The sequence below is a fragment of the Puma concolor genome, chromosome C1, assembly GCF_028749965.1.
Source record: "Puma concolor isolate L17-30 chromosome C1, mPumCon1.1.hap2, whole genome shotgun sequence".
Taxonomy (NCBI): Eukaryota; Metazoa; Chordata; class Mammalia; order Carnivora; family Felidae; genus Puma; species Puma concolor.
The window spans coordinates 158,330,212-158,353,104 of NC_141674.1; the positions used below are offsets into that span (position 1 = coordinate 158,330,212).

Genomic DNA, 22,893 nt, shown 5'->3' on the forward strand with positions numbered 1-22,893 from the left:
GACACTTCCAAAGGGAGAAAGAACATAATGAAAATTAAGCCAAAGTTGAAAAGAACGGGAAATTCTTGAAAAAACAAAACAAATCCACTTTCCTATCATGCTACAAAATAACAGAAAAGGCCGCCACCCATACACCAGAATTTAAAAAAAAAAAAAAAAAAAGATAAAGGGACACAGATCCAAAAGAAAAAATGGCTAAATTTTTTATTTAAATCTGGTAATCAGATAAACAGTCAAATCTATAATACAGCAACATGTAAGAAAATTCACTTTATTATTTCACAAAATGAAAACCAGGGCGTCTGGGTGGGTCAGTGGGTTGAGTGTCCAACTCTTGCTTTCAATTCAGGTCATGATCTCACAGTTCATGGGATCGAGACCCGCATCAGGAATTCTGTCTCCCTCTCTCCCTGCCACTCCCCTGCTCAAGCTCTCTTTCTCTCTCAAAATAAATTAATAAACTTAGAAAAAAAGAAAACCAAAGAAAGCACATTTATAAATGTACTCTAAGCCAGGCACTAGGTGATTTTCAACTCGCCACCAAAGCAATCAAATAGAGATTAACATGCCTATCAGCTAAAACCAAGCTGTCAAAATGAAAGCTTTAAATTACGCATGTCCTTACCAAAAAGTATTTAAAAGATTTTTCTTGGAAAAAATAAAAAGCATTGCACAGACTTTAATAATGTTTAATTTTGCTTATGTGCTAAGAGGCATTTTTAAAGCAAATTAAAACACCAAATTCAAGACCACCAGAAGAAACTTTCCAAATTGAAATAAGACCATTTGGTCGCTATGCTATTCATCTATCTTTTACCCAACAAAAATTCCTACAAAATGATAATCAAAACCTTTTGGTAAACAGGAGCTTCAACGCTGCCTTTCAAATCAGATTATATTTCAAGTGATCTGAAACCAAATTGAGACAGCATTTTATGAGCATGGTTCTCATTTTTAAAAGGAATAGGGAAACTGCCCTTTGAGATGCTGAGACATGGGCACCAAGGTCAAGGGCTCAGGAATTCAAGAGTCACCAAAACATTCAACCCACTAGCCACTACTTTGAAGGAGAAGCTGACTGGGGTTGAGGAAGGAGGAGAACAGGAAAGAAACGGGGGTGGGGGATACTTGATTGTGACCCGTAGGAAGAAAACAAAGCAGCTTAGAGAAATATAAACAACTCTTCATCTCTGAAACACTGGGGTGCCAAATACCTAATAAAATTAGGGAGGACCAGATACTCTTCCTTTCAGAACTGTACCATCATAAAGAGGATGAAATATTTCATAGGACATTTAAGTCCATCAGAAACGGCAAGACCATACCTCATGATCCAGGCATTGGTATTTCAGAATTGAAAAACATTTACTACTGAGACAGGGCACAAGTTTTCCCAATTTACTCTATGGGGAAAAAGGAAAGTTGTGTCCCAGGGAAGTATATACTGACTTAAAAGAATAAACTGCTTCTTAAGTTCATCACAAGTATATATATTTATGTAACAAAGTGTATGTGAGTGTGTGTGTGTGTGTGTGTGTGTGTGTGTGTGTGTGTGTATTAACAAAAAAAGTACGTTAATCAGGATTACATTCTGGATAGGTCACTAACCTAAGAGCAAAGTTATATAAACACCAACTCATGGCGCCTGCCACCCCCAAGTTCCCTTCCTAGGTAGGAGCTTCCCATGTTTTACCCTTGTCCAAAGAGGCCACCTGAGCTGGCAGCTGTCCTATGCAGGGAGTCTGGTAAAAACTGGATTCTCAATCTTTGGCATCAAAATTGGTAAATAAAGAGAAAATCTAGCAATTAGCAGCCATAGCTATGGCCAAAAGGGAAAGGGTTGAAAAGAGAAGCTTTAAGGGCCAGGACAGGTATGAATGAGCCAAAATTCTGACCCAGCAGAAACCACGGGAGAGAGGAGAGAGAAGCGAGCAGACAGGGCAAAAGTAGACTCACCCCGACTGGCTAAATCACACCGACATTAGAGGATTCTGAAGTGAGGACCCAAAAATTCCCGCTGCTCAGGTCTTGTCCACTTACGTGGCTCATGAGAAAACTGCAATTCCCCAAGAGACGGGTGCTCAGCTTTTCCTGATGGCTACAAAACCCTGGGGTTATGGAGGACATTCCTGTCCCCATATTCCCACATCTGTCTTCATAGAGAATGTCCCTATTACTCAGGGGTATAACTTAAGTGAGTCCTGGGTCCTTGTAACCAAAAGAGTAAATCAACTTTGTTACATTCTGCAATCCAAACTTTTCACCAATTCAGAAAAACCTTTCCATAAATTTGTTCACAGTAATAAACTTCTTGACATTTCATTTTTTTAAGTGCATGAGGTAATGCAACTTTTATTTCCCAAACTTAGATGACAATTTTTCTCTTTTCCGATCTGTGACCACCCCACCCCATCCACCATTTTCTCCTCCTGATCTTAGATTTTTCAGGTCTGGGTCAACAGGGGAGAAGGCAAGATGCCTTCTCAGTCTAACTCCTTTCTACTTTTAAAGCCAGAAAGGGTATTATATACACAATGGAATACTACGTGGCAATGAGAAAAAATGAAATATGGCCTTTTGTAGCAACGTGGATGGAACTGGAGAGTGTGATGCTAAGTGAAATAAGCCATACAGAGAAAGACAGATACCATATGGTTTCACTCTTATGTGGATCCTGAGAAACTTAACAGAAACCCATGGGGGAGGGGAAGGAAAAAAAAAAAAAAAAAGAAAAGAGGTTAGAGTGGGAGAGAGCCAAAGCATAAGAGACTGTTGAGAACTGAGAACAAACTGAGGGTTGATGGGGGGTGGGAGGGAGGGGAGGGTGGGTGATGGGTATTGAGGAGGGCATCTTTTGGGATGAGCACTGGGTGTTGTATGGAAACCAATCTGACAATAAACTTCATATATTAAAAAAATAAATAAATAAATAAAGCCAGAAAGGGGAGCAATTAATGTAACAACTGGAAGAAATTTCCACAGTACCTATCAAAAATACAAAAGTAATACCATTTGTCCCTGCAAACCCACTACTGGAAATCCACCGCACAGGATTATGGAAACCTGGAGACAACCAAGAAGTTCATCAGTAAAAGATTGGTTAGATAAAGTAATCCACAGAACAGAAATGGACCTAGAATTGAAATAAGAATATTTAAATATTTAACCATAAATAATAAAATATCTTTAGATGAGGTAGAGAGCTATGAGAAATGATCTAGGAATGACAGCTGTGGATATTTGTAATGTATATATTTTACTACACATACATACAGAAGATACCCAGAAGTAAAATACACATGCAACACATATTACTACTCTATGGAAGTAAAAATTATTAAGTGTAGAGTAATATGCACAGTTACCACATTACATGAATAATAATTAAATGTTGGAAAAAAATCTATGGGCATATGTATACAAAGAAAAACATCCAGAAAGATACACACCAAACTGACCACGGGGCGGGGGGGGGGGGGGGGGGGGGGTGTAACTCTGGGAAATGAAAACTGAGGGTTGTTATTTTCACCTACTAAAGTATTTTTTATATCTTTGTAATTTAAAAACTTTAATAAAATAAAGGCTGGTCAGGCCAATAGCTATTTCATCCTTTCACTGAAAATGCTATAAAATCCTTGAAGCTTTTTACTTGTCAAAAAGAACAAAAAAATTCAACATTCAGATCATCAAATTAAATTCCTAAAGATTCATTTCTCCCTTATACCCATGAAATCAAAGAGCTGGCACTACAAAAAGATAACATATATTTAGCAAATCTAAAAAATTCTCATACTGTCAGCTCTAGGTCTGATATGAAAGGTCAAGGTGAAATCTAAAAGTCATTACTGTGTTCAACACACCCTCAATGAGAAAGTTACTTATTCTTTTTTTTTTTTTTTTAAATTTTTTTTCAACGTTTTTTATTTATTTTTGGGACAGAGAGAGACAGAGCATGAACGGGGGAGGGGCAGAGAGAGAGGGAGACACAGAATCGGAAACAGGCTCCAGGCTCTGAGCCATCAGCCCAGAGCCCGACGCGGGGCTCAAACTCACGGAGCGCGAGATCGTGACCTGGCTGAAGTCGGACGCTTAACCGACTGCGCCACCCAGGCGCCCCGAAAGTTACTTATTCTTAAGTTCCCTCCATTCCAGAGCTTTCTGTAAAATGTTTTCACTTGCAATCAGAAAAGTACCAAATAAGGTAGATCCATAGCACCCAAAGGGCAAAGGGCAAATAACTGACACTTCTAAGAAATACTAAATTGCAATGTAGACATTTAGATTGTAACCGTATTCTGAAAACACATAAGTGTAAGAAAAATACATACATATAGTCTGTCCAGTAATCATAAAGTATGCTTGACTTTCAGTGTGTGTCAAATTTTTGAGAAACAAATCACTTTTGCCAAGCAAGTATTAATCTGCCACTGGTTTATTTTCTTTCTCAAAACAAATGAAATGTTAAAGCACTGAGAATGCGAAGACATATCAATCTCCCAAAAAAAATCAACTTATACTCCTTTTTTTAAGTCCTATCCCATGTCAACTTACACCAAAAGTCAAACACTATCTAGCTGGTGGACAACAAAGGCTTGTCAGGCCAACAGCTGGTGGACAGTAAGGTAACTGGTGGATTTTCTCCCCTTTTCATTCATCTGCATTATCCAAATTTTCTACATATTATTTGTATAATATTTGGAAAGTTTAAGATAAATAAGCTTGGAGGTTTTTATAACTCAGAGGTTTAGGTAATATCCTTCTCTCAATCTTTCTTCCCTTTGTGAGAAAGGGGTGTGGGCCAACCACAGGAAGGACAGCCCACACATCTAATCCACGTACACATCTATCTCCCCCTTTAGAATAAACAGAAGTCTGTAAATTTATAACGACAATACTCAGCCCTCTTCCCACATCTAAAAGCATATGATATTTCATAAGTGCTTTTACCAGGAAGACTGCAATTTGATAAATGGTATTACTTGCACATCTCCCATCCATCATTTCTGCCATTCATATATGATAAACTAAAGAAAACGGGCAAATTCTGCCAATAACTATTACTGGATTTCTAATCTTTTTATCCTAATAGGATGGCAGTTCTTTTTTGAAAACTGATTATAAAACTGGCAGTAAAATATTGCTGGATTGATTCAAAGTGAAGAAACTTCCATAATTATGTAAGCAACCATCTACACTTAAACTGAGTGATGCAGAGACAACATGTTATTTTGGGGGCTATGATAGATCTGGTTCACTGACTTCTAGATGGCAGGAGAAGTATATACGTGCGTGCAGACAATCTATATTTTTAATGTGGTGTTAAGTTCTAAGAAGGTCAGTCTGGAATAAAACAACTCAAGGCTAAAAAGGATCAGATGCATTACACACACACACACACCACTTCGCCCTTCAAATGTCATATTAGACTCAACACCTTTAGACTATTTAGCAAATTATATATTTCTAAAGCAACTTTTCTAACAAAATAGTTCACACAGCACATTAGTTTATGAAACCCATAATCAATCACACTATAACAACTGGGATGAAGGTAGTTGAGCAATTAGCTCCCCCACCACAAGTTAAAAAGGAAAGTTCAATGAATACCAAACATTGTCTATTCATCACTCTTGAGCTAAATAAAGCTGCTGTGGTAGAGACTTTGCAAAGACAGCAATAAGAATCCCTCCCATGTCTATATACATGTCCTTTTGCCATGTGATTTTACCACTATGCCCAACAAGCAGGGAAATGGATTTCCCTTCTCCTTGAATCTGAGTGGCCTTGTGATGTGAATGAGGCAGAGGCACACGGGGTGAGTACCAAGCCGAGGCCTCAAGAGCCCTTGAGACTCCGTCCCTGCAAACTTGGAACGCTGCCGCAGCCAACAGATAAACTACAGGGGAGCCTCCTTGAGAATGAGACAGCAGTGGACAAAGGGCCAGCCGACAGCCAGCACCAACCACCACACATGAGCGAGACCATCTTCAAAGACGTAGCCCCGGCCCAGGTGGCCATAAGCTCGGCAAGACCAGCAGACCTGCCCAGCCCAGCTGAGCCCAAATTGCCAACCCACAGAATCGTAAGCAAATAAAATAGCCATGGTTTTAAGCCACTAAGTTTTGGGGTGGTTTGTCACACAACTATACATAGCCGATACAGAGACCATCAGAATCCACACCAAACCTTCCAGTTTGTCAGAGGCACCCCTGAAGGCAAAGCTTTAAATGAGGCGCCCACCTCAACAAGATGTTGCCACCAAATTTTTCTGGGAAGAACTATATTGTCCCTCCTTGCCTTGACACCTTGCTGGACTCCTGCGAATTTTAAACTTGGATATGCCTCTGAGTTCTTGGTCTATCTCTTACCCCTGCTCAGATCTGAGGTCTGTTGCTGCCTTGTGCTAGTCTCCGGCTTTACAGATGTGATCTTGGAATCCTACTCCCTACTCCACCATGCCTCCTCAGTCCACCATCAGCTTTTGCTTTTGCTATCCCTACCTCTAGACACACAGCTCCTTGTAGTCTCGATCCCATCACTTCTATGAACTGGTGATGCCGAATCTATTAAAAACAGTGACTTTAAACAACCCACGGCACTGTTCAGGCTAGAATCATTCTGCAAGATTAAATTATTATTCCAATAAAGCCACAACTGTTTAAAACAGTTTCTGGAAATATCGTTAGAAAAATTTAATGTCATATTAGGAATCAGTCTCATTTCTTCACAGGAGGGCTGATGGAAATGGGTAACTTTTAAAATTTAAAATGAAACGTAGCTGTAAAGTGGATACCCTCCCACCATGTCTCCTTAAAAGAAGTAATACTTCTTGTGTAAATAAATTGATGTGATCAATTTTAAAGTCAGTCATATCCCATAAAGATTACCTTTCATAATTTTGGCATTCTCTTTCTTCCAAGTAGTTCCAAGAGACAAGGGAGTATTTAATTTTTAAACAACTGTACACAGCTGAAAACTACTCACTCTTCATATGGTAGACTAAATGTGAAATAACAAGCAAAACAAATGCTTGGGACTTTTACCTACTCTAGTAACTACACACCAGACACCTGCCTTTAAGATTATTTAAGCAAATAGGGGCAGCTGGGTGGCTCAGTCGGTTAAGCGCTGACTTCGGCTCAGGTCCTGATCTCACGCTTCATGGGTTTGAGCCCCACGTCGGGCTCTGTGCTGACAGGTTGGAGCCTTGAGCCTGCTTCAGATTCTGAGTCTCCTTCTCACTCTGCCCCCTTGCTACTCCTATGGAAACAATCAGGATGATAGCTATAAATGAACTCAGAAGCTCATTATCTCTTAGGTCTAGAGATGGTCACTTTTTAAACAAGTGAGGAGTATTTATTTTAGTAAAGATAAACAATCTAGCCCCTGATCTTGACTTATGCCAAAAATATTCCTCTTCTTAAGTGAGTCCTAGTGATCACAATCTGAAACTACACAGAGACACTTCTCCTAGCCCTATTTCAGCCTCCCAAGTGCCCAGGAAAGGTGCCATATTAAAACTATTTCCACAACAACCCTTGTTGAAGGTCAGGCACTAGAGTTAGGGCTCCAGAAATTTGAAAGGGCACATACAAGGAAAAATTTTAAAGGATTACATAGTAAAATACTCTGTTATGGACTCAGTTACCCAAGGGACATCAAACATGAGAAAGTACAGACTGTTCCTGAATTGCCCAAAATTAAACCTAATCTCCCTACACAGATTTTTTCACCCCTCAGTCACTAATTCTCTCTCCTTCCTTACAAAGCAGGTATCCTACCCAAACAGTGGTTACTGAGTGTGAATTTCTGTTAAGGTGCTGACTTAAACACTAGATGTTTTCTATTCTTTGTAATCTAGAACTTAGGTTAAACCATCTTTTAGTGACTGAAATACCAAATTGTTTTAAACTCAAGAGAAAAGAAGGGTCCATGATTCAAACTCACTATTTAAGTGACTAAAATTGACAGACGTATTATTTTTCTGAGTTAAGTTCACAACTCCTCTGTAATTTTATTTAAAAAAAAAAAAAAAACCCTAGTCAGTTCTTTCTTCATAAATAAAATAAACTGAAGTGATACTGTCTAGCACATCCAACTCCAGACTCTGAAGTGATTTCTTAAGGAAAAATAACATTTTGATACTTCTGAAAATACTGGATTTCATTTGGGAGGACTATCTATGTTTACAATTACAAGAACATCCCTGAATGAGTTAAGTGGGTAAGATAAAAACTCACACTTCAAAACCATCTTCCCTACGTCAACAGGGGTATCTATTTCACCACACCACAAAAAAAGAATAACTGTTCTGAAAATATGAATCAATTAGCTTTCAAATAGAGCACAGAGTGAAAACAGAAGATTTTTTTTAATAGGGTGTAGCATTGCCTGTCTTTGTGTACCTCTGAGTCAGTGGCAATGCCTTAGTATGTTATCAGGAGGTGGCCTCACACTTTTTACAGCCATCACAATATTTAGTCATTTTCTGAACATTTCAGAGAAATTATCATCCAGTGTGGCCCAATAAAACATTTTGCGGTGGGTGATGGAAACAGTCTATATCTGAGCTATCCAATATCCTTATACAATAGTGTGGATTACAGATTTAAAGTTAAACAAAATCCGGTTCTGCAGCTGCACTGGCCACAATTAGCTACTGGGCACTTCAAATGTGGTTACTAAGTGAGGAACTGTATTTTTTAAAAGATTTTTTAGAGCAGTTTTAGGTTTACAGGAAAAGTGAGAGGAATGTAGAGATTTCCCATATATTTCCCCTCTGCCCCCCCACATGCATAGCCTCCCCCATTATCAGTATCCCCCAACAAAGTGGTACATTTGTCACAACTGATGAACCTACACTGGCACATCGTTTTCTCCCCGAGTCCACAGTTTACACTACAGTTCACTCTGGATTCTATACATTCTATGGGTTTGGGAAAAAGGATAACATGTATCCATCATTATGCTATCACATGGAGCGGTCTCCCTGCCCTAAACATCTGTGCTCTGCCTGTTCATCCCTCATCCCCCCCCCAAAATTATTTAATTTCCATGCGTTTAAATTGAAATAGCCACACGTGGCTACTGGCTGTCATACCCAACAGCCAAGGACATGCCAAGAAATGAAGGAAAGCTGTTGCTGCTGTGACCACGACAAAGCACAGCCTGGCAGAGGGGACCTGACTGTAGTGCAGAAACTTTGCTCCAGCTAATGATCAGCCCTGAAGTTCATCTACTTCATATGTTTTCTTCACCCATCACCCTACTCCTCCTTAAACTTCTACTTTCCAACACACCCATCCATGCCCCAACTCCACCTCAATGATAAGGTTACAATACAGTCTGTTTTTTCTTACTGTTTATTTATTTTTGAGAGAGAGAGAGTGTGCACGCACACAGAGGGTCCAAAGTGGGCTCTGTGCTGACAGCAGAGAGCCCAACATGGGGCTCAAACTCACAAACCATGAGATATGACCTGAGCCGAAGTCGGATGTCTAATTGACTGAGACACTTAGGTGCCCCAACAACTCTATTTTAACAGAGCAGGCAAAAGATGATAATTGAAATGAAATGACTTTGGAGCACCTGAGTAGCTCAGTCAGTTGAGCGACCGACTCTTCATTTTGGCTCAGGTCATGAACCCAGGGCTGTGAGATTGAGCCTCGCATCAGGATCCACACTGAGCATGGAACCTGCTTAAGATTCTCTCTCTTCCCCTGCCCACTCTCTAAAATAACAAAATAAAAAATAAAAAAATGAAGCAACTTCATGTTTATACACCACCATGTCTTATTACACATTAAATAAAATACCCTGATAAAGAAATACATATAAAGATCAGTTTAACACCTCTAAAGAAATAAGATTTTTACTATGGTAGTTAGTGGTAAATACGTTATATATAGATATGTACTCTATTAAAATAGTAGTTATAAAGCTGAGTTGATAATATGTCTAACCTTCCTTCTCACTAATGATGAATCAACGTGATATAAGTAGAAAAAAAATACTGAACGAGGCAAGAATCACAAGCCTGAGATTCTAAGGCCTTTTGGGCCAACAGTTTAAAAAAAAAGTTGAAGAACTTAGGCCACCAGAGTCTTTAGCTATAAAACAAAGGAGCAGGAATGGATTTTCTCTTCAGTCTATTCCAAAATTAGATTTCCTGATTCTGTATTCTTAAGCCATTCTTCACTTAGGAGGTGACTTACAAAAAAACCAGCAGTGACCTATCATTCCTTCCCCTGAGCACTCTCTCCCCCTGCTTTCTTGAGTCACTCCGTAATTAAGCAAAGGGAATGGTGACGTTGTCAATTAGGAAGGAGAAGAAGGGAGGAGAAGGGAGGGGAAGAAAGACCAGATAATTCAAATTAAAATGTAAGTAATACAAAATAGGCCAACAGGCACCAATCCAGAAAATACCATCTTTTTCCAATCCCCAAACTAAACAGGCAAACAGGAAAGCAATTGGGATGCCCCTTGTTACAAACCCCGGTAAAAATTGATCCTACCAGTCCAAAACAAGAGAACAGATTCCTCTAAGACCTCAGAATTATCACAGATCACTGGCTTCCAAAATACTTCCCAAATGAAGACTCCTGGCTGGCTCAGGAAGAAAAGCATGTGACTCTTGACTTCAGGGTCATGAGTTCAAGCCCCACGTTGGGGGCAGAGTTTACTTAAAAAATAAATAAATAAAACTAAACTTAAAAAAAAAAAATACTCCCCAAATGAAGATCTACCATTCACATGGCAGAAAGTCACCAATATTTACTTACCATACTATTTCTTCCAGTAAATAGCCCTAGCAGTGACTAATGGTGGGAAACCTAAACCCTAAAATTGTCACCAAACTGTACTTATATCTAAGGCAAGAATGGAATGAGCAGCCCCACTCCTAGGCCTCTAAGAGTTATACTAAATATCACTTCCTGGAAGAAGTTTCAAAATAAAATATTCTATCTTAAAATGATGTTTTCCCACATACAATTGGTTTTAAAAGTCTATTTAGGGGCGCCTGGGTGGCGCAGTCGGTTAAGCGTCCGACTTCAGCCAGGTCACGATCTCGCAGTCCGGGAGTTCGAGCCCCGCGTCAGGCTCTGGGCTGATGGCTCAGAGCCTGGAGCCTGTTTCCGATTTTGTGTCTCCCTCTCTCTCTCTGCCCCTCCCCCGTTCATGCTCTGTCTCTCTCTGTCCCAAAAATAAATAAACGTTGAAAAAAAAAAAAAAAGTCTATCTAATTCTTCGATATCCAAGAAGTTTCTCAAAACGAAACTATAGCTTATTCTCAAATAACTGGCAAGTGAAAAGAAATGTGAAATACTTCAGCATTTACTCACATCAGATTCCAAAGTGTTTATCCAAATCAATTCTAGAACTAAAGCATAGCCAATCCATTCTCTAAAGAGCAGCTATTTCTCCTCAGCTTCCTTGTTAAGCCAAGTCTAACATGCCTTTCTAATTAACACAATGATTTCTTCCCTCATATCGAAACACTGACAAATGAATGGCAGATTTGCAAAAAGAAATGCTCAAAAGACTGGAATCACCATCTTGAAATTGCTTTGGTGTAATTTTAAAAACACTGTCCCGGAGAAAAATGTAAAACTTTGTAGGATTACATGAAGAATTCTATTTAAACAGGAAAAAAAAAAAAAGCTTTCCCAATAAACACACCATAGAGGAATTATAACACCTACTAGGTTGATTCTGACGTAAAAAGAAAAATGGTCTATCGTCTTAGCCATATCCTGTCCTATCCGCACAAATCCTATTACCCTGGGTCCCTTATTATTTATAAAAATACAACCCCTGCCATCGTAACAACCTTTGAAAACCACCTGCCCTGATGTTCTGTTCCTGTGTTTCACTTACATCCTTGATCTTCTCCCAACAGTCCTGATTTCTACACAGCAAGAGGCCCCGCAGAACTTTAAGGTTGGGTTATATATAAATACGTAAACAGGAAGAGAGAAGTCATGGGTATGCTCAAGAAAGGAAAGTTCTAGAAAAGAGGAGACCAGTACTGGGAACTCCCTGTCCCGCTCTACAATGCCTAAGTAAAAGGATGCCACACGGGGCAGGAGGCCGCAGGCCCTTAACCTGGAGAGGCCATCCTGCAGTCCAATGACCTCAGGAGAGCCAGGCCGCTGCACGCCTGCCTACCTGCACAGTACAGGCAAGCGGAAGCACTCAAATGCTTACTCTTCATCTGGGAGGATTAATGAGCTAATTTCTACAGAGCCCTTTAAGCTGATTGGCCCTAACGTAACTAAATAAGCAACATCGTCAACCACAGGCAAGATCAAATCTTGAGGATCCAGGGGAGGCAAATTTTTAGAAGTCAGGCAACGTTCCCCTTATGTAAGAAAGTAAGGAGTGTTTGTCCCCAGAGTTCAGGCTTTAATCCAGAAAACATTTATCAAATACTTAATACGAGATGTGGAGTATGGAGGCCAGAGACGCTGTCCTCACAAAGGAGTTAACATCCAGCACCCTAATGGGCAAAGAAGCGACCAACTTGCATGCAGTGTGAGGATTGTCAGGGGTAAAATACCCAACAGAGCAAAGGAAAAGGAGGCTTAAGGGCAGAGACTGTGTGAAGAGAAATCATTTATTCCAGGTCTTAACAGGGAGGCCAGATCAGGGTGTGTTCAAATGAACATGTATCAAGCTATATACATTTATGGTATGTACACTTTTCCACATGCATGTTATACTTCAATAAAGGTAAAAATGAAAAGGAGAGACAGTGTTCTCTGTTAAATACATGAAAACTGAACGGTAGGGTGTGAAATGGTGTTTGAAACAGAGTGAAAACTTGCCTCTCAAGGCTAGGAAAGCATGAAGCATTTCAAGAACGGCAAAAGGTTCCCACTGGCTGGGAGTCTGTCTGCAAATGAAAATGACAAGGAAGGTCTGTCCTCAAAAGGCAAGAGACAATTCCCAAAAGGCCTTAAAAACCATAGTTAACCTTAAAGATGACAGAAAAGCCACTAAAAGTGTTTAAGCCTAGGGTAACTGACAAAAATGTTGGCATAGCACCACCATTTTGGGAAGAGTGCATCCCGTAGCTGGAAGCAAGAACGGAGACAAGGAAGCTGGTCAGGAAGTTATTACAAGAACCCAAATAAGAACCGATAAGGGCCTGAACTAAACCGGTGATGGCCAAGGGAAGAGTTAAAGACAGAGCAAAGAAGATTCTAAGGATGCAGAGTACCCAGGACTGATGACCAATTAGATGCGGGAGATGAAAGAAGATGGGGGGGGGGGGGGGGCAGCGTGGGATGACCGGCGTCCTTGCGTCACGCGCCAGGGTCTTAAGGAAGATGGAGGATGTCGACGAAGCTCATCAGGATTGAGGCAAAGGAGGAGAGACGATGAGTTTAACTGTGAGTGCCACGTTGTCCAGAGCATCTAAACAAAGACATACAAAGGGCAGCCGACGCGCCAGCCCCCAGAACAGGGAGACCCTCAGCATCTCAGGTGGCTGCTGCAGCCGCAGACATACATAGGGTGAAGTGGATCCTGGAGCAGGAAAGGAGGAGGAGAGAGGACAGACGGTGCCAAATGCTGCGGAGAAGAGAAAAGGGAACCGCAGCGTCCCCGGGCTGTGGCCCCAGGAGTTGGCACCGTGATCGTGGAGATGCCAACTTTGGTTTCTTAGCAGGAGGGCAAAGAGCACAGTGGGCTGAGAAGTGAATGGGAGGTCCTTTCAAACAGCTTAGCTGTGAAAGGAAGGAAGGAGATAAGGTAGTGGCTAGAAGAGGAAGGACGAGTGAGTGTTTTGTTTTGTTCTCATTTGTTGTTAAAGATAAGAAAGACCTGAGAGTATTTTTAAGCTGAGGGGAAAGCAGGGAGGGGAGAAAGGAGATGGGGAGCAAGAGTGATGACTTTATCTGAACACAAACGCTCCTGTCGTCTCATGCACTGGGACACGGCGATGTTTCTTTTAGTCAGCAGCATTTCCTGCCAGCATGGCAGCCTCCACAGGGCCAACTGAGAGGTGGAAGAAAAGTGCAGTCTTAGCAGGTTGTTCTCAGAGCCCTGTCATAATGGGCTGTTCCTCCCAGCCACCTTTCCCGCAGGATGCTCTCACCACTTGTCAGAGGGCCATTTGGCACCCAAACCCCTGAGCTCTCCAAACCACCAGGAGCTCCACAGGTCCCTCAGCTTCCTCCTGCAGAAGAGGGGAGGTGCGACTGGAGGCCACTCCACCCCCCCATGCGTGAGCTTTGGGGACCCCCCCCCCCCCGGCAAGCCCCCTTCCAGCCACACACCAGAAGGCCAGAAGCCGGCAAACTCCCCCTCCTGTTCCCCCCCACAACCCCCCCACAGCCCTGGCTAGAAAAGCGAGCAGAGAAAACGCTTCAAGCCACTCCAACATCTCACCAGAGACAGGGCTGTGTTCTCTCCTGATAATTTGAATCTGATTAGCAAATGTCGCTTTTAGTAGTTATGACTAAGACTAATTGAGAGCATGCCCTGTGCCAGGCACTCTTCTAAGTGCTTTACATTCTCTCAATCCTCACAACCCTATTTTTATCATCTCCATGTTACAAGTGAGGAAACTGAGTGCAGACACATCTAAGTAATTTGCTCAAGGTCAAAAGGCCAGTGATTGCTATTGCCAGGATATGAAATAGACCAGGCCATCTGACTCCAGAGCCTGCAATGTTTTAATTTATTCTCAAACATCATCAAAAATGTAGTGTATAACAGACTATCAGAGACAGGGAAAAATTCATAATATTATTGGTCACAAATCAAAAGCATAAAGTACTGTAGTCATTCTACCAAAAGTTTCTTTTCTACCTAGAGAATTTTCTCACATAGCATTTTGGACAGCACATTTAAAAGAGCATTTCTGTGTTCTAAAACTGTTAAACTGTTATCCTTGTTGAAAAGCTCTGTGGATATAGAAAAACAAAAAACAAAATCCACTTTGAACCGTTCAGTATATAGGGATGAATTGTATGGTACATGAAGTATACTTCATTAATGCTGTTTATCTTTTTAATGTTTTTTCATTTGTGAGAGAAGAGAGAGTATGAGCACACGCATGAGTCGGGGAGAAGCAGAGAGAGGAGGAGAGAATCCCAAGCAGGCTCGACACTGTCAGTGCAGATCCCTATGTGGGGCTCAATCCCATGAGCTGTGAGATCATGACCCGAGCCAAAACCAAGAGTTGGATGCTCAACCGACCAAGCCACCCAGGCACCCTGAAGCTGTTATTTAAATGGGAGAGTAAGTGAAAATTATGCAGAAAGGTATACTGATAAACTTGAAAAAGATAAAAATTTCATGAAAGATACAAACGACCAAGGTAAAAGACAAAATCCAAATAGTAAATACAATATATAGCAAATACATTAACTGAATGAGTAATACATTAACTTTCAAAAAGAAACACAAACTTTAAGTGAAGATGGTTTCACAGGTGAATTCTATAAGAGAGCATTTCTCTTATGAACGTAACTACTGCCACTGAATTATACACTTAGAAAACGGTTAAGATTGTAAATCTTATGTGGTATTTGCATATTTTACCACAATAATACAAAAGTACAAAAAGAGTATTTCTATATATATTTTTCTCTTTACAAAAATAGGTGAAATGATATGAAAATCAAAGCCTTGTCTTAGGCCATACATCTGAGGGCTCTTTTAGTTTAAAAGATGAAATAAAATAAAATGGCCAAACTAGCAAACTAACACTAGCAGCAAAGCAGCCCAGTTTAAAGGTCTGGAAGATCAAAATACACACTCTGTGCCTGGGCCCTCTGAGGTCCTAGAAAAACGACTGTGACCCAATGTAGCTCTCAACGTCCTCAAGATCCCTCTAGAGTATCCATAAAACCAGTTCTAATCCCTAAACCACAGAACCCGCACAAACTCTGAGAGCACAGAGTGAGGCAGAAGGTCTCTGGGCTGCTGCTGGCAGGTCTCATTTTAGGAAAGGCTGCTTGAAAACCTGGCTGTATGCCCTATTGTCTGGGTTTGGGGAGATGCATCTGAATGGTTAAACAAAGCGTCACAGGAGAGAAATAAAGTATTCAGAGGAGCCCTCCATCAAACTATAGCTAGGATTCTCGGAACCAAAGTCTTTTGTTGACTGAGACCAAAAATTAAATGTATCACTTTTAGATCATTCTAAATGACCACTCAGGGCAAAATGAAGCAACCTGAGAAACCAAATACAAAACTAAAGAAAGGCTTATCCTGCAAAAAATCTAAGGAAATCAAACTTACTCTGAGGCATAAGTCAGTTTAGGGTTTCTCTGAGGAAAATCAGCCAAGAAAACAGCCCCTGACGCCATTATCTGACTCAAATACAGAAACTGGTGTTGCAGCGACCACAGCTCTTTGCCAGAAAAGTTCCTTGAGGTTGTTCAATTCTACAACAGATGCCGAAGACAACATTTACACGATTCACTGTTCATTCTGTTCAACAAAGGTAATACCATTGACATCACCAACAAAGAAACGAATTTTTCAATTGTCTTATCGTTGGCTAACCCTGATAGTTCTAAAGAAACAATCTTAGGGTGGGATGAAGGGGAGAGGTAAGGAACAAAGGTTAATGAGGCTGAAGGGTATAAAGAGGCTAGAAAACCTCCCAAGAGCCATTCCTTATTTAGGAGACGAATATTTGAAATCTACTATGACAAGGGTATCGACGGCTAAAAGGAGGAACCTAATAACTTCACAACATTTTCAATCCCTCCAACAGACTTTACATCATTTCCAGGTCATGCATAAACTTCTGAACCAGATTAACCCTAAGAGCATTACAAATTGTCTATTGATCTTTTACAACAAAAGAACAGCAATGCCACAAGAAACCTTTATTTTTAGACCTGCAAAATCCTGTGTTTATTCTTCTAAAACAGGAGTCAAACAAATGAACCTGCTCTGTTTGGACTTTTGTAAACCTATTCTCTCATAATCCTGAGGCCCCAATCTCTGCGCAGAAGGAAATGAAGAAAAAGTGCTCTGTGCCACGCTGTAAAGTTAAAACACGGTGCCTCCCTTGGTCTTTTCTGCTCAGGGACATATGAGCCTCCTGCTGGTCACAGCTCACATTGCTGGAGCCCTATCATATGACACCTGCCACACGGACAGGGGAGGCAAAGGCTCTCCACCCGCATTCATGTTGAAACTAGTTCAGTGTCTGAACTACTAACTCTCCTGCATGTAATGTTTAAGCAAAAGTGCTTAACCACAAGTTCACTTGTAATCACTCAACTAGCATTAAACACTAAATGGAAATGGGTTTATAATTCCCTATAAACATTAAGCTCTTGCAAAACCCTATTCCCGTGCTCTGATTTTTCAATAACATGGCCTCCACACAGACCACCTTTTAGTTGGAAAACAGACGAGATAAATTTAAAATGGAGAAAAGGCATGCCTACAGTCTGAATGTACAAAAATAGGGGTAGAAGTAATAAGCAGGTGTTTTTGCTCTCAAATTCCTTAGGTAAATTGACCAACCATAATTAACAATGCTGTTACTGTGAGCAGAGAGAAGCCCTGCACTTAATCCCTTCACTTAAGATTTTATTCATTAATTCACAAAACTAGTCAACTCAAAATACTATGTTTTCAAGAGGCAAAGCCCACATTTTAACTCTAATAATTAACAAAATGACCAAATAAATTGATAAGTAAATTCTGGTGTTCCTGTGTTCCCCTCCCCCTTCCTTTGTGCTCTCCCAGTGCTCACACATCACATCTTCTAGAACCGAAGTCCTTGAGGGCAGGAACCATTTTCATTAACTTGTATGCTTCTGAACATCTAGCACAATGCTTGGGACACAGTAAGCCCTTAAATTTTGTGGCACAAATTAAAAGATAGGGGGTTACATGCTTGCTATGAAGCATGTAAAAGGAGAGGCAGAGGAGATCAGTCAATGTACTTTGCCTCAGGAGAAGCAAAAGGCTTCTCAAAGAAAATTCTCTCTAGCCTCGGGAACTGTGTGAGATTCACTACAAAGATGGGCACTCGGATGAGAGAAGCCTGTGCCCAGGCAATAAGGAATGTAAAACCATGTGTCACAGGACAGCAGCATACTCAGGGTACAATCAGTACAAGAAGAATAAGGGAAGGGGCAAGCCTGTTGAGGGCAGGCAGTAACACTGAAATACTGAAGGGGCTTATATGCCAGGTTAAAGCACTCTTCACTGAATAGGCTTTGAAAAGCCCTTAAGGTGATTTAATCCAGCCAATGACACAAAGACACATTCCTTGAGAATCTCTGGCCCAAAGTTGTTTAAAGCCTGGGTTTTCAAAGAATTTTATATAGAGATGTCTCTTTTAGATTATTTGAAGTTTTTATATCCTAGGTTACTGTTTGGCCCATCATTTTCTCATATATATGAAATATATGCGTATCTCGGTCTATGCTGTTTCATTCACACAGTGGCAGGTGATAAAGGCTCATTTAAACATCCAATGAAATTCTGTTTTAATTTTTTAAAGGGGGTGTGGAGAATTTTTTAAAAGAAAAGCAAATAATAATCATAACATAAAATATCCGAAATTCCTTTTTCATCACAGTACTTAAACATCAAGATATGGGAAAACTACGTCCTAGCCCAGCCCCAGTGAGGTTAGAAGCTGAGGGTGTACTTTGCCTGGAGGCTTCCCCAACTAGGTTTAACAAGACTCTCAAAAAGGACGATCCGATAGGAACCGTTCTAAGTGAAGGGGTCAACACAAATCTCCTGGCCTTTCACGTGCTCGGCCTAAGGAAAAGTAATGCCGGCTTCTTGCCGTTGACTTTGCCAGGCTTTTAAAAATGTAAGATAAGGTGATACTTGTGAGCCGACTAGATGGCACCGAATGGCAGGAAGCAGATCACAGAAAGCCTCGGGTTTCATTCTTGCAGCTCGGCCCTGAACCAGAGGAAAGCACCGGCCCGGTGCAGGGCAGAAGGCCAGGGCGCCTGCTTTCCCCGGGCAGCCAGGCTGGGCGGCAGGCGGCGCGCCAGGGTACCGAGAGGCGGGTACCGGGGCGCGCCGGGCTGCAAGGCGGGCGCGGAGCAGCGGCTGCCAGGGAGGCCGGCATCCTCCCCAACCTCGGGAAAGAACCTGGGCCTCCGCGACTCCTACCTGGCCCCCTTACCCACGGCGTGAGGCCGCTGACAGGAGGCAAGGGCGCGGAGCTTGAAGAGCAGAGACGCGGCTGCGCCCGCAGAGTCCCCCAGGACGCGGCCCCCCGGGCGCAGCGCGGGGGCGCTGGAAGCCCAGGGCGGCGCCCCCGCAACCCCACCTCACCCGCGACTGCCTGCCTGCGTGGCCACCCGCCACGGGCTGCGGCCCCATCGCGCGGGAGGAGGGTGATGCGGCGGCTTTGCCGGTCCCCTGTTCCGCCGCCCCGGCGATCGGGAGATAAAAGTTTGCAGCATGCGGCTCGTCTGCAGTGCGAGTCACATCCGCCGCGCCGCCTCCTGCAGCACCAGCGCTCAGAGAACGAACAAATAAATTAAAAAAAAAAAAAAAAAAATACTGTTGAAGCCGGTAGGCCCCGAAGCCGGCAGCTCTGCCTCCCGGGCGTGCATGCAGGCAAGCCCAGCATCCCGCACCCCCTCCCGCCCCCGGCCGCGCCTCCCTCCCGGCCTCGGCGCCCGGCCTGGGCCGGCCCCGCCGCTCCCGCCGCACTGACCGATAACCTCCTGCAGCTCGTACGCGTCCCTGCAGATGGGCCAGCCGACGGCCTGTGCCGCCGGGGCTGGGGCCGGAGCCGGCGCCGCGGGCGCTGCCGGGGCCGCCGCCGCTGTCGCGGCCGCGGGGGCCGCCGCCGCCGCTGTCACCGGGGCTGTCTGCTGGGGCTGCTGGACGTGCACGGGCGAGCCGCTCGGCTCCGCCATGATGCTGCCGGAGGAGAGCGGGAGGACGCGCCGGCCGGCGGACGACCTTCCACTTGAAACTTCCCTTCCCTCACCGCCGACACCTCTCGGCCGGCGCACGCCCTCCCCGTCCGCCGCGCCGCCGCCGCCGCCGCCGGAGCCAGCCACGAGGGGAGGGAGCGAGGGAGGCCGAGCCGGGCGGAGGGAGGAGGCAGCGCCGGCAGAGGCGGGGTGGGGAGGAGGCGGCGGCCGCCGCGCTCGCCGCGCGACCCGAGCCTCGTGCGCGCAGTTCTCTGCCTCCGCGAGGGGAACCGCCGCCCCGCCGCCCCCTCCCGCTCTGCTCGCGGCCGGGGAAGTTTCCACCGGAGGGCAGCAAGACGGGTTTGTGTTTGCTTTCGGGGCCCGCGTTCCAGACAATCAGGCTCTCCAGAAGATGCCCCCTGGGGACCCCGAGGGCGGGGTCGTTGAACCGCCGCCAGGTTCTCAGATTCAGAAGTCGCCTCTGCTAACGAGAACCTGAAGTTCATTTACAAGTTAGCTAGAGAGACACCTACACGCGGGCCGTTTGTAGGGCGCCAGTTAAAAAATAACCCAAGTTGTAACTTTCCTGCGCATTACCTGCCAATATCCCTTTCCCACCTTGTCTAATCTAATCGCAGCCCTTCTATTTTTTTTCTTAGTGAAACATGATTCCTTAAGTCGCTGGCTGTTCCCAGACTTTCTTCATTTGTTACCTACCGGCCGCCCGGATCCCGGGGAGGTGCTATAAGGGCCTGTGAAGTTAGAATTTTAAAAACGTTAGGGATTTGGACACTATTTCAAATTCTATACTCTTAATAGCATGCCACATTAACCCCTCTAGGGACAACAGATAGCAGGCATTTCTTTTACAGAGCATACTGTGTCTTAAATAAACTGCGTTGAAAACTCATGATTAATTGCTGCTTTTTTTCCAACACTGTCAAAATTACCTCATCTTTAAAACTGCTATGGTTTAACCATGAGTCTTCCTAATTATAGGTGTCGTATTTCACACTGAATGTTCCCTGTGTTCCCTTGGTAGTAATGACCAAGATTACACCATTCTTGTCTTAAGCAGAAACGGTGCAGTGAAGCAGTGGTCATATTGGTCATTTGGCCAAAATTGTGTAGTTTTCATGACAACTACTGAATAAATGAGTAAGAATAATGAGCATTATTTAAAAAAAAAAAAAAAAAGCTCTAAGAAAGATTGTAATACTTTGTTTTCTGTGTTTATACACAAAAAATCTCAAGTTTTTCTTCTCAAGATAATTGAGAGGCAACTCCAAAACTCATTGGGACGAATGTTATATGTCAAACACTGATATAAACTAGAATGAGCGATGCTTAATCTCTTACAGTATTATGGAACAGATGGGGTATAGCAACTATGGTACTCTGGTCTATAAGCAGAAATTTATGCTGAACTAAGAAAGTGTACATCTTTTATGCATGGGTGTTCAAAAACTGCCTATTGATTTTAATGCCTGTCAAGAAACAGACAACTTCATGAACAAGTAAATTCCAGGCCTCTGATGTTTTAAGTAATGAGGAAAAGGAAACAGGGGAGATCTCTGTATCTGCTCACCTTTTCAAGGGCTGCACCCAACCCCAAAGAACTTTTAAGGACTGCTTTTAAGGGAAAAGAAAAATAATTAAATGACTATGACCTCCATTTTTGTCATATGAATTTATATTTTGAATTTCAAATCATGAAGTGAGACTGTGAAGGCCAAGGAAAGTTCTTGGAACTTAATAGGAAAACATGATGCTGTCAGGATCAATAGCACAGATTTGAATCAAACACAGATCACTTAGTTTCCTGCAAAGAACAACTGTTCCATAGTCACATACCAGATATTTGTACCCAGACCACCACTTTCCAAATGGCTACCAGAATGACGACTTAACAAAGCTGATGTCTCAGTGCATTCCCATCACTACCATGAGGAAATCAGTTTACAGAAGACTTTACTACCAGTGGCCTTTGGAATCATTTTTATATATGAAGAAAAGAACATGAATTATATTTTTAAATTATAAAAGCATTATATTAGAATTTTAAGTCAATATTTTCATAAACAATTGAGTAAAGTGGTACATAAAACTTAGAAATATGTGTATTTAAAAAGTACTCAACTGTGGAGCACCTGGGTGGCTCAGTTGGTTAATTAAGCATCTGACTTGGGCTCAGGTCATGCTCTCACCAGTTCGTGGGTTTGAGCCCCGCACCAGTCTCTCAGCTCTCAGCACAGAGCCGGCTTCAGATCCTCTGTCTCCCTCTCTCTCTGGCCCTCTCCTGCTTGCACTCAACTGATAGGCAATTTTTTCCCCCTGAAAGCCTATTACTGAATTTAAACTGAATGATGGCAGGGGAGGAAGCCTTTAAAATATAAACAAGGTTTACTTCAGTACATAAAGAATACATTCAGTCAGAGACTTTAAAACATAGAAAAAATAAGAGTTTAAATGTTACTGAGCATTTACAACTGCCTCATTATAAGTCAGAGTTTCTCAAGTTCAGCACTTACGATATTTTGTGCCAGATAATTCTCTGTGTTGTAGAGATCTGTTCTCCTGGCCTCTATCACTAGATGCCAGTAACACCCCCCACTCTCAGTCATAACTGTGAAAAATCCCTCCAAATGTCCTCTGAAGAGCAAACTGCTGCCTTAGATGAACCGAATATATAAAATTTTCATCTTATAAACAGATTATTGTAGTAGTTATTTGCCTTACAAAGAGCTTATATAGGGGTTCAGTTATTTATTCATATATCCTGAAAGGGATCAGAATCTGCTACCCTAAAATAATGCCACTTTGGCATAAGGACTATTTTAAGCTGAAGGCAATAAAGAAACAACAGACACAGGAAGAGCTCTCTGCTCTCCCCTATCTGCCTAAAAGCAGGGCATAAATTTCCCTTTTGTAAATGGAATTTCCATTCATAAAGGAAATTTCCATTTGTAAAGGTGCCCCCTCTCCCATACCAGGAAGAAGAGAATGACTCTTATCA

At 42.5% G+C, this 22,893-nt stretch overlaps 1 protein-coding gene across 1 annotated transcript in view; it reads right to left on the minus strand.

Annotated features, from left to right (window-relative positions):
* The window catches only part of STK39 (serine/threonine kinase 39), a 312,573-nt gene extending 292,486 nt beyond the window's left edge, over positions 1-20,087 (minus strand). The window contains exon 1 of the mRNA XM_086718821.1: positions 19,673-20,087. Within this exon, the coding sequence (XP_086574947.1) occupies positions 19,673-19,877 (205 nt within the window). The 5' untranslated portion in view covers positions 19,878-20,087. The remainder of the gene's footprint in view (positions 1-19,672) is intronic.
* Positions 20,088-22,893: the final 2,806 nt, after the last annotated feature.